The sequence below is a fragment of the Macrosteles quadrilineatus genome, unplaced genomic scaffold, assembly GCF_028750875.1.
Source record: "Macrosteles quadrilineatus isolate MER2022 unplaced genomic scaffold, UCM_ALF_1.0 Scaffold_5__1_contigs__length_97177068, whole genome shotgun sequence".
Classification (NCBI taxonomy): Eukaryota; Metazoa; Arthropoda; class Insecta; order Hemiptera; family Cicadellidae; genus Macrosteles; species Macrosteles quadrilineatus.
In genome coordinates this window covers 81,160,794-81,174,157 of record NW_026542598.1, presented here as the reverse complement: position 1 = coordinate 81,174,157, position 13,364 = coordinate 81,160,794, and the positions used below count along the sequence as shown (strand labels likewise).

Sequence of the window (13,364 nt, the reverse complement as noted above, 5' to 3'; positions counted from 1 at the left end):
TACGTTAAACAAATGTTAAATTAAATTATACATTTTACAACTTTTATTTATAGCTAATGCAATATTTATTATTAAAAAACAATATGAAACATTAAAGCCACTTTTTCCTAAAGTCCAGACAAAAAAAAAATAAATGCCTTACGTAAGCGATGTTGTACGATATGTAATACACATAACAATATTTGAGCAACCTTGATCATGTTTGATTGATAACTTTTAAACATTGACCAAATTCTACAAAAATAGACATTTTAGTTAATAGATGAACTAAGCAATTTTGTCTGATTCCAATTAAGTTCTAGCTTTATCAAATAAGTAGAAGTCAGAAATAGAAAACAAAAAAATGTTTAAGATCACTAAAAAGCCTCTCCTTAAATGTATAATATGTGGAACAATGTTTTCAACCCTATCGACAATCAAGTGTCATATATATTTACACACCGGTGAGCATCCCTTTAGATGTTTGACATGTGGGAAAACATTTATTCATCTATTTCAAGTAAAGAATCATTTGTTGACTCATTCTAATAAGAATCCTTATAAATGCACTACATGTGGAAAATCATTCCAAACCAGAAGCCTTGTGAAGGTTCATACATTAGTACACACCGGAGAGCGACCTCATAAGTGTACTATATGTGGCAAATCCTTCCACACCAGTAGCAGTATGAAGAGACATACATTAGTACACACCGGAGAGCGACCTCATAAGTGTACTATATGTGGGAAATCCTTCCAAACCAGGAGCAGTATGAAGAGACATACATTAGTACACACCGGAGAGAGACCTCACCAGTGTACTATATGCGGAAAGTTATTCCAAACCAGTGGCAATCTGAAGAATCATACATTAGTACACACCGGAGAGTTAACTTATAAGTGTACAATATGTGGAAAATCCTTCAAAACCAGAGGCAGTATGAAAGAACATACATTAGTACACACAGGAGAGAGACCTCATAAGTGTACTATATGCGGAAAGTTATTCCAAACCAGTGGCAATCTGAAGAATCATACATTAGTACACACCGGAGAGAGACCTTATAAGTGTTCCATATGTGGAAAATTATTCCAAACCAGTGGCCATATGAAGAAACATATCTTGGTACACACCGGAGAGAGACCTCATAAGTGTACTATATGTGGAAAATCTTTCACAACCAGTTGCATTATGAAGAGACATTCATTAGTACACACCGGGGAGTGACCTTATAAGTGTACTATATGTCGAAAATCTTTCCCAACTAGAGGCAGTATGAAGAGACATTCATTAGTACACACCAAAGGTAGACTGCATAGGTAGAAAATCATGCCAAACCTGTAGCAGTGTGATGAAACTTAGGCCTACATAAGAACACACTAGAGAGAAATCTTCTATACCTATGAAAAGTCCTCAACAACCAGGATAAATTTAATAGTTAGGCTACATTTGAAAAATCTTGTGGATTAAAAATATGCTTTGAAAGAATGTTTATATTTTGTAAAACTTAAATCATTGTACAACCAGCTTATTTCCTTAAATGTGTACAAAGATTATTGTAAAACATGACAATGTCTTGAATTTTAATGTTGTAGATCCCACTGAGAGCACATTTTTTTTTATTTGCATGAGACCACATTCTTGATTGCTTAGTAGTAAATTTTATCACTAGTACCTAAAATGACTCTTTTTTAACCAAGGTCAAGTTTTACCTCGAGCCGAGGTTGAAAATGAGCGAGGGTTAAAAAGTTACTTTGTGGTGAACTATATTTTTCGTCATACTTGCATCATTAATTAACAAACAAAGCTTGAAAACTAAATAATTTGTATGTAAAGATAACCTCTCAAAACAAGTTACAGCTTGTTTTCATTTTTGTTAATGGAACTAAGCAGCTGTTTACTAAGTAATTCAATAATGTCCATTACGATTTTGTTACAGTACTATCGATATGTGGAGCAATCGACAACAATAGGCAATAACCTTACCTAATAAATCAATCGATAAATAATTTTGATCGATAAGATTGCCACAATCAAAATTTACAACCGTTTACAACAGCTGATTTTTACTGCCTTAAATTTTCTTAAACCTTCTCCTCTCCCATTGCAAACGCAAAGCACAAGTATAACTGCAATAAGCATTTTATACTTATACGCCAACCCAGTACGAAGGACGGGTACTCTTACAACATATAATGTAAAGATCAAAAAGGTTTCTATTTCATATCCTCTTCCCATTGTTAAGCATGGGTACAACAGCTAGTATATAAATAAATAAATAAATAAATATATATATATATATATAAATTTGAACGGTTGGTGTTTTTAGCCACTAGGGACCTCAAAAAGAAAAAGTAAATCGGTCCTGGGTCCAGGTCTTACCATGAGTACTACACGGTAATAGCTTATTCCCTGTATAGGAAATTTGCTAAAAGTGAAATTCTCAATTTTTACAGCTTTTATAATTGTAAACAACTAAATAGTGCTGCACTCTGTTAAATAAATAAATAATAAATAAAAATGCCTTTATTTATCAAACGATTTTCTGTACAAACAGCTTTTCAAAATAACTTTCGTCACTGTTGGTAAAACCCTTATAACTTTTTAATGCTATTTAATATCATAGAACCAACTTAACTGTAGTTGAAACAGCTGACAACATTATTTTATTCCTTTTAAATATGAATATTCATAAGGTTAACATGGGAAACTCAAGAGTCACTGGGGTGGGGCCGGAAAGGATTTTTGAGATAAGAATGGGTACAAACCAACATATGTTAATCATATGACATCTATATGTTAATCGGGAATGTGAGCTATCATCACATCAAATTTCAGCCCAATTCAACCAGTATTTTTTGCATTTACCTGTCACAAACATCAATCCATCCATACATCCAAACTTTCTCACCTATACTATTAGAAGGATTTTTGTAAATGTAAAGATTTTAGTAAGTTTCAAAATTATTGTTTGAGTAAATGAAAAAAATAATACAACAAACTGATAAAATTTGGTCTTTTTCAGAAGGGGCAATAGATTTGAAGAGGAAAAGGAACTTCAATTCATGTCGCAAGAATAATAATTAACCTAATCTGTCAAATATTAAAGAAACGTTAAACAAAAGTTAATTAAATTATACATCACTTTTATTTATAAGCTAATGCAATATTTATTATTTAAAAACAACATGAAACATTAAAGCCACTTTATCCTAAAGTCAAGACAAAAAAAGGAAAATGCCTTAAGTAAGCTATGTTGTATGATATTTAATACACATAAGTTAACAATCTTTGACCAAACGTTGATCATGTTTGATTGATAACTGTTAAACATTGAAAAAAATCTACAAAAATAGGCATTTTATTTAATTGTTGATCCAAGCAATTTTGACTAATTCCAATTAAGTTCTAGCTTATCAAATAAGTAGGAGTAAGAAATAGAAAACAAAAAAATGTTTAAGATCACTAAAAAGCCTCTCCTTAAATGTATAATATGTAGAAAAATGATCTCAACTCTATCGACAATGAAGTTTCATGTATATTTACACACCGGTGAGCATCCCTTTAGATGTTTGACATGTGGGAAAACATTTATTCGTCTATTTCAAGTAAAGAATCATTTGTTGACTCATTCTAATAAGAATCCTTATAAATGCACTACATGTGGAAAAGTATTCGGAACCAGAAGCCTTATAAAGAGACATACATTAGTACACACCGGAGAGCGACCTCATAAGTGTACTATATGTGGAAAATCATTCCAAAACAGTAGCAGTGTGAAGGAACATACATTAGTACACACTGGAGAGCGACCTCATAATTGTACTACATGTGGAAAATCTTTCCAAACCAGTAGCAGTATGAAGAGACATTCATTAGTACACATTGGAGAGCGACCTCATAAGTGTACTACATGTTGGAAATCCTTCACAACCAACGGCAGTATGAAGAGACATAAATTAGTACACACTGGAGAGCGACCTTATAAGTGTAATATATGTGGAAAATCCTTTATAACCAAGGGCAGTATGAAGGAACATACACTAGTACACACTGGAGAGCGACCTTATAAGTGTACTATATGTGGGAAATCCTTCCAAAGCAGGAGCAATATGAAGAGTCATACATTAGTACACACCGGAGAGCGACCTCATAAGTGTACTATATGTGGAAAATCCTTCATAACCAAGGGCAGTATGAAGGAACATACACTAGTACACACTGGAGAGCGATCTCATAAGTGTACTATATGTGGAAAATCCTTCATAACCAAGGGCAGTATGAAGGAACATACACTAGTACACACTGGAGAGCGACCTTATAAGTGTACTATATGTGGAAAATCCTTTATAACCAAGGGCAGTATGAAGGAACATACACTAGTACACACCGGAGAGCGACCTCATAAGTGTACTATATGTGGAAAATCCTTCCAAAGCAGGAGCAATATGAAGAGACATACATTCGTACACTCCGGGGAGAAACTTTATAAGTGTACTACATGTGGGAAATCCTTCCAAACCAGGAACAGTATGAAGATTCATACAGTACTACACACTGGAGAGCGACCTCATAAGTGTACTACATGCGGAATGTTATTCCAAACCAGTGGCAATCTAAAGAAGCATAGCCTACACTAGTACACACTGGAGAGCGACCTTATAAGTGTACTATATGTGGAAAATCCTTCCAAACCAGGAGCAGTATGAAGATTCATACATTACTACACACCGGAGAGCGACCTCATAAGTGTACTACATGCGGAATGTTATTCCAAACCAGTGGCAATCTAAAGAAGCATAGCCTACACTAGTACACACTGGAGAGCGACCTTATAAGTGTACTATATGTGGAAAATCCTTCCAAACCAGGAGCAGTATGAAGATTCATACATTACTACACACCGGAGAGCGACCTCATAAGTGTACCGTAGAATGGGGTGAATAGAAACACTTTTTGACTTTTAAGCTTCTGTAAAAACGATATTTTTAATTTTTAAATTTTCAACACTAGCTCATATTTTCGGTCTTGGACTCCTCTACTCAAATCACTAATCAATTTTTTTTCTTTTTAATCATTAAGCAGAAAAAAAATAAAATAAGGCTGTTTCTATTCACCCCGCACTTTGGGGTGAATAGAAACACTGTGTTAAATTGATGATTGTTGCTTTTCCCCACTTACCAGGGGCAATAGAAACATGAAATTTATGCTTGTTAGCTTATGTTGTTGTAAATAAAAATATTTAAAGTTAATTAACACATTTATTTATAAGTACGAAGTATAAAAACATTGTTTTCATAAACCCTTATCCAAACAAATCAGAGAACATAAATGACAATGGGTGAAATCAGAGTAACAAAATCTTACATAGAAACCAACTAAATGAAGAGTAAAATCAGACAAATCTTCCTCAAAATACAACACTCCCTTAAATCTACAAGTTGTACACGGCTTGGGAGTTGGAAGCCGACGTACTACGTCATCGACTTTGAAGAGGGCCTCTTAATCTGTCTCTCAGAACTTGTTGGTTTGCGCAATTTTCTTGATGAATCTTCCTATTTCTCCTTCCTTGTTAAATTCAATAACTTTAGCAACATATAAACGATAGCAAGTTTTGTTTTTCCCCATTACTTTGACAATTGATCATGAAGGGACAACTTTGAAGACTTGCTGATGTCTTGAGCTAGGTATGCTGGTTCTTCTTCATCAAATTGTTCGTCTTTGTCACTTTCTTCCAGTGAGAAGTGTGACTGATGTGGAATCATCTTCATCTCTGGTATTTTTTTTCTTTTTTGGGGGGTTTTTTGGTCAACCTTTATTAATTATTTGCACCACTGGTTCCAAAAAAAAGTGTTTCTATTTACCCTGGTTTTGCAAAATCATGACATAACCTAAATTAAAAATAAAGTAAAAAAATATAGTTTATTCTAAGGCTAATCTATTGGCACAATTGGTTTTAAGATCCCTAAGACAATATAAAAAATGGCTATTAACATAAATACATGTAATAGGTTCATACTTAGAGAGATAGTTTTGAAAAGAATGTTTTTCGCCAAAATTTTCAAATGATGTTTCGCATGATCCAACATCCAAAGCAGTGATACCAATATGCTGAAATAATTTTTCCCAGGTAGATAGGATATGTGCGACGCTACTTTCCGCACTGGAAAAATAATTATTAAAAGTGCGTGCAGTCGCAACCGTTTGCCGGGGATAGCTCAGCCTACAATGGCTGGGTAAAGTTCCAGGGTCTGCGATAAAAGGTCAGGGAAACCACTAGGCCAATAGCCGGGTCTAACCGGTATAGGACTGGCTCATACACGGGCACTGTGAACAAGTCAAAAGCAAGTCACCACAACAAACGTGCAATAATCACCACCAGGCCTACGCCGATTCTCCACACTCCTAGGGGGTCGTTGCTGACTACGCAACTCGGGCTTCGTCCTAACTATCCAATAGTTAAGCCCAGAGTGCCTAAAACACAGTAAGTTACACGACGACTGGCTAATAAAAACCACAACGCGAGTTATCACCAGGCGGGGTCTACTAGGCCACTATAATCCAATACAAAATGCTCATGCCCAAGCTAACCACCAAAACAGTTCACTCAATAATAATACCATATAATAATATACAAGTACACTATAGGTAGGGTGACTACACCACTAGTAGCTGGTCTCAATAAATACCAAGCCAAACAAGCAAAACTAAATGGCAATTGCACTACTATCAAATTATTGAGCTACTTAGTAGCAGATAATAAATATTAAATACGTTCCAAACACTAGATAAATATATTATCTGATAGTCGGTACTCCGCTATCCAAGCTACCAAGATAACGTGTTGGACTACCAAACAAGCTGTTCCGGATAAATTAAAATACTTAAATGATTAATCAATACCAACCCTACTGCTACTACCACTACTGCTACTATATCAACGTTATATTGCTTAGCTGGGCTTCTGTTAATAGGCTAATAAAATTAGCTACTAGCCTACTAGCCTCGTGCTTCCAACTACGCACGCTAAATCGTGCAGCTTAGGTTTGTCGGGCCTCAGAGTTATTAGTAATATAACTAACTCTTGGTACAGCACAAAATAATAACTACTACAGTCAATAAATTATATTATTTGCGCTCTAGCACCTGCCCAGAACCGTCAGGAATACACTTTAATATTATTCCTGACTAACATAAATCCTAACTACCGTCAGGCTTTGACCAGCACGGTTACAACTCTAACTCTTGCAATAAAATCAGATAATAATATTATCAACTCTTAAACCAAAATGTAAGGAACGTCGTCCACTCACCAATAGTGGGTCGGTACCCAACTTAAACCAACACTCGGCGCGATCACACCACCAACGTACTCCGACACCACTGTCACGCACACTCCTCTCTACGTACACCCCTGACGTATCCCAGTCGTCTCCACAAGACACCACACTATCCTCACTGTCCGGGATCCACGACTCGAATGTCCTTCTCGGCTATCCGGTAGTCCTAGGATACCCAAGCTTATCCGAACTGATAAGCCGGGTCAAAGGGCGCTAGCCAGGTTCCCCGCCGCCGCTTGCTTACCTCAACAATCGGTACGCGGCCAAATAGCGAAAATATACCCCCCCTAGGAAAAAGGCTCGTTACATATGGTTATAATGGGGGGAAATAATTCCCTTATATAAAGTCAATGTATAACAAAGTTATAAAAATTTGAATCATTCATTGAAGTTTTGTTTCTATTCACCCCATTCTACGGTACTATATGTGGAAAATCCTTCCAAACCAGTGGCATTATGAAGAGACACACATTAGTACACTCCGGGGAGAAACTTTATAAGTGTACTACATGTGGGAAATCCTTCCAAACCGGGAACAGTATGAAGATTCATACAGTACTACACACCGGAGAGCGACCTCATAAGTGTACTACATGCGGAATGTTATTCCAAACCAGTGGCAATCTAAAGAAACACACACTAGTACACACTGGAGAGCGACCTTATAAGTGTACTATATGTGGAAAATCCTTCCAAACCAGGAGCAGTATGAAGATTCATACAGTACTACACACCGGAGAGCGACCTCATAAGTGTACTACATGCGGAATGTTATTCCAAACCAGTGGCAATCTAAAGAAACACACACTAGTACACACTGGAGAGCGACCTTATAAGTGTACTATATGTGGAAAATTCTTCCAAACCAGGAGCAGTATGAAGATTCATACATTACTACACACCGGAGAGCGACCTCATAAGTGTACTATATGTGGAAAATCCTTCCAAACCAGTAGCAATATGAAGAGACATACATTCGTACACACTATGGGTAGATCCCACTGAGAGAATTTTTTTTTTATTTGCATGAGACCACATTCTTGATTGCTTAGTATAGTTCGGCCGCTTAGAAAGCGACCTCCTGTAGCATTGGTTAGCATTAGCGCACAGGTTGTTTTCTAAACGGCCAAACTATAGTATATATCTTTGATTTTGTCAAATTCGTGTGTATTGGCTACATTTATATCATTATTCATATTTATATTCTGTTTTATTTTGTTATGTAAACACTTTCATAGATTGTATGTAGGTGCTTGACGGAAATTTACAATTGGTCTAATCGGAATATCTTGTTTGTGTGTTTTCAGTTGTATTCGTAATGTAGGTAACTTTGGAATTGGTACTTTCAATGAAGTTTTTTCTTTTTGCGTAATAAAATGTTACTATTATTATGTTATGTTATTATTAGTTCATAGTTTAAAAGAAAATGAGTTTCAAAAAAAGGGTAGGCCTACTTAAATTGTCCACTCTTGTAGTACCTAGACTGGTTACTTCAGCAGTTCTTAAAAATATTTCATCTCAACAAAAAAAATGTTATCTAGTGTAGATTTATCAAATGTATTTTAATATATTTTTTATTGAAAATAAGATTGAAGAAAGATTAATGTATTGAGTCAAAGTAAAATATTGAATTAGGCTAGGATAAATCTACAATATTAATTACATATCTCACATAATCAAACTGATTTATTAATTTAAGTATGTTTGTAAATTTGTATACAACTAGTGAAAATTAAAAGGTGTTAACTGCTTCAGTGTGTGATTTCATTTAGGTTTCCTGCTTGAACTGTAATCTACCTACCTAGTGATAATCCCTCTTCTTAACCACACACCATTCACCTAATTTTTATTTCATAGGAAATGTATGCTTAGCTCCACAAAAGCAGGAACTGGTACAAATAAAACATGAGTAATGTTTTACTATTATTTAATGGCAAACTTTTCAAGACTCTCATATTCTGTAGAGAAATACAAATAAATAATTATTTAGGAGGGGAAAGCGGTCCATAAAGTAACAACTGCCATCTAAGTATCAGAGCGTTCCCACACTCAGTACGCTCTTGTACTTTGTATGCAATGGATTGTTAAAATTATTAATGTCATTGCACTGTCCTGCGATTTTGCACTTAAAAGCACCTCATAGGGCTCCATGTAGATTTTTGGCAAATTTTGCAAAATTGACAGGCAAATTGAAAATTATTTATAGATTAGGGATTTTTAGGCATAGGATTTATTACTTATGTCAAAGTTTCCCCTTTTCTACTAATTAGGCTTAGAACAGCAATTTGATTTAATTAATGAATAAGAGCAAGAGCAAAAAGACTTAAACTTGAGACTTCTTTAAATAAAATTAAAAATTAGTACTGTAATCCTATTTATTTATTGAGTACCTATGATTGTTTCTATAAGTCACTGTTCCTTTTGGGTTACCTAGGTTTGACAAACTTAAAATTGCTCGATAGTAGTTAAATTCTTAAAAAAAACTTTCTGAAAGCTCACAACAACTTGTGTTAGAGGCCAGTCAAAAACATAATTTACATTATGGCACAAAGTATTGTATGCCCGATGTGGACTAATTTGGTTTAATTCAGTCAGTGGTGTAGCAAAACACAAATAATAAATTTTATCAAATTCAAAAAAGCCTAAGATAAAATAAGAGTATATTGTATTGCCATTTTATAATTAAACTAGCTGGCCCGACAGACCTGTCCTGATGTGAATTTATGTCAAATGCTCGTTCATTTTCAAGATGAGCTCGTTCGCATCACTTAATCACGTCCTGGATGAAGTTCGTTCGCTACACTCACTCACCTTTTCGTTGGAGCTCGTTCACTTCGCTCACTCACCTTCAGGTTTAGCTCTTTTGCTACGCTCACTCGCCTCCAGGTTGGAGTGAGTGAGCTAATGTAAAGGCCATTTCATTTGGAATTTTTTTAAACACATTACAAAATAACGGTTGGATGGATTGTAAATTTCACTCCTTTTGAAAGTTCTAATATTTGTATCGCAGCTGCTTGGTAAAAAAATTAGCAACTGGTGTCATAAATATAGACAATTGTTATTTTCCATTGTCATGGCATGTACAAGGGGGGTAGCGGATTTCTACCCCCGGATATTTACCCCCATGAAAAAACGCCTACGTCATTTTGACGTCACGAGGGGTGGGGCCTATACACGGTCGAGAAACAGCCCGCGACTGGAAATTTACCCCCAAAATATTATTAAATAATCAACATGTAATTGTTTGATTATAAAGTGATTTTCCATAGCACGGAAATCTACCCCCGGACATCTACCCCCAGAAATCCACCCCCGGACATTTACCCCCGGATATCTACCTCCAGACATTTACCCCCGGATATCTACCCCCGGACATCTACCCCCGGATATCTACCCCCGGAAATCTAAACCCGGACATCTACCCCCAGATATCTACCCCCGGACATCTACCCCCAGACATCTACCCCCGGACATCTACCCCCGGACATCTACCCCCGGAAAATCAACGGCTCTTCGGTTAAGCATTGTCTTGTAATATCCAGTATTAAGCATGCGATATGTCATTGTCTTGTTTAACATTATCTATATTCCTAATTCAATAAGCTGTAACAGTCCTTTTTTCACCCGACCTACTTCGCCGATTGTTACGATTGAGGTGCCATTTTAAAGCTTAAGATCTTGCTCAGAGCAAAATGGTAATTAAAAAGGATATTTTGATTAGGGCTTCAAAAGGTTGACCCCTAAGCCTTTGATTTATTCCTAGAAGGTGCTTCCAATGGTTGACCAACTTTCACACTATACAGTAACAGTTATAAAGGTGAAATGTGAGCAGATTACTAATCAGTTCCATTTTTAAGTCAGGTTGAAAACCAGAATAGATCGCGTGCAACTGTAAAAAAGAGATGGAACACTACCCCAAAACGACTTTTCGTTCTCAATTGGCTCTCTATCAGTAACCTGTGTTGCCTGTACAGCGGTATTTTGAGAAGGAGAAAACCGGCCGGATGAATGCTTTAGGTTTATCAATAACGAAGATAAACATGGTTTAAGTTACACACCGGTAATCTTTGAGTTTACTCATTTAAACTCATTGTAAATATTCATTGTTATTTATTTTGAAATAACTCCTTTAATACTTTGCAATTGCTCGAATTCGAGCAACATGTACACTAGTTACATATTATGCACTTACGATTTATTTTACGAGGTAAAAACTATCTCGAGCTGGCAAAACCTCTTTTTCGGCCCTAGGTACGAAGTATACTATATCCAGCTTTTCATCTTTCACAGCTGTTCGTTATTTCATTGAGGTCGTATTCTCCAAACAAATTATTAGTATTTCATTAATTACTGGTAAACATTAGGAGTAGCCTAAACTTGACAAAAATGCAAAAAATTGGGGGTTTGAAACAAATTAATTTAAATCAAAAGTAGTGAGGCCATATTTTAATGGCTTAAGTTACTCGTGTCAATCCACCGAATCCAAAAAGACTATTTCAATCGAATCACGATCGATGCTTTAGTTTTTGAGAAGAAGGCCACGTAAAATGCCTTCTGGGCCTTGACAGACAAGACAGAAATTGAGATAAAGACTTGTTTTGGCTTCTTTAATGTATGAAACGTAAAAATGACCAAAAAATATATAATTTTAAGCAATTTTCATACTAAACTCTAATTTCATTCAAATAAATTCGTAAAACCAAAAGAACCATGAGGTAAAAATACCTTCCCTATCCCGAAATATCCAATTTTATTCTTTTACATTATTCTCCGTTATTTCACAACCAGCATTGACAACCAGAACCAATCATAAAATATGTTTATGTTTTATTTTTTAGGATTAATTATTTGCGTAAACAACTAGACTTTTTAGCCAATGTAAAACTCCGGATAGTGTCTACGACATAGAGATTATGCTATTTCGTATTACTAGGAGGTAATTGATAGTGAACAAATTATTAATTCATTAATCAACCTGTGGCAGGCTTTTTTTCAACATTTCATTGCATTTTTACCAATAGTAATCAGAAAATAACCTCCTTCAGTGATATGTTTTAAATTTCACGATCTGCGCTCGTACATGTGCCGTTAGCTATGAGTGTATGTGAAAATTGGTTAACCATTTAAATCACTGTCTGAAAATAAATCAAATGCTTATGGGTTAAACTTTTGGAGCCCTTTATCAAAATATCCTTTTTAATTACCATTTGCGTTGCACTGAATCTTAAGCTTAAAAATGACACCTAAATCAGTTACAGCTTAATTAATTGGGAAGATAGATGACATTAAACAAGACAACGACATATCACATGCTTAATACTAGATATTAGAGGGTAATTATTAAACGAAGAGCCATTGATTATTTTTATAAACCACTAACTAAAATCAACTACAACAATGAATATTGGCTGATACGTAGTGTAGCACAGGGGGTAGATTTCCGGGGGTAGATATCCGGGGGTAGAGGTCTGGGGGTAAATGTCCGGGGGTAGATGTCCGGGGGTAGATGTCTGGGGGTAGATTTCCGGGGGTAAATGTCTGGGGGTAAATGTCCGGGGGTAAATGTCCGGGGGTAGATGTCCGGGGGTAGATGTCCGGGGGTGGATGTCTGGGGGTAGATTTCCGGGGGCAAAGTTCCGGTGTCAGGTTTATTAGCATTTTGATTAAATACAACTGTTAAGTAAACCGTGAAATCCGAGTTGATAGAATATATAATAATTTATCCATCCTAAAAGTTCGCGGCCGGAAATCTACCCCCATACATGTGACGTCAAAGTGACGTAGGCGTTTTTTCATGGGGGTAAATATCCGGGGGTAGAAATCCGGCGACCCGTACAAGGCACCACTAGAAAAAAACAGGCCATGCTGCAGGATCCATGACGTCACACTAGTGGATAGATTTCATTGATAAATTCATTGCCATCACCATTCCCATATGTTTTAGGTAAATAAACAAGCTTGCTGTTTGTAAGATTTTAATGGTGAGAGTTTAGTACAACTATCCACCACTGTGACGTAGTGTTGCGCTGCCCGTGCTGCAGCAT

The 13,364-nt window shown here is 36.0% G+C and overlaps 1 protein-coding gene and 1 long non-coding RNA gene across 3 annotated transcripts in view; both read left to right on the top strand.

The window, feature by feature from the left end:
• Positions 1 to 13,364, top strand: part of LOC128994405 (uncharacterized) — a 33,256-nt gene that overhangs the window by 9,346 nt on the left and 10,546 nt on the right. The window contains exon 2 of one of the 2 annotated variants that reach the window (XR_008490892.1): positions 3,006 to 3,226. The exons of the other annotated variant lie outside the window; for it this stretch is intronic. This is a non-coding gene — a long non-coding RNA (uncharacterized LOC128994405). The remainder of the gene's footprint in view (positions 1 to 3,005; positions 3,227 to 13,364) is intronic. 2 annotated transcript variants of the gene reach the window in all.
• Positions 3,276 to 7,763, top strand: LOC128994404 (zinc finger protein 234-like). The gene has a single exon (XM_054418953.1). It carries the CDS (start codon positions 3,433 to 3,435, stop codon positions 4,618 to 4,620), a length of 1,188 nt encoding a protein of 395 aa, XP_054274928.1. The 5' UTR covers positions 3,276 to 3,432; the 3' UTR covers positions 4,621 to 7,763.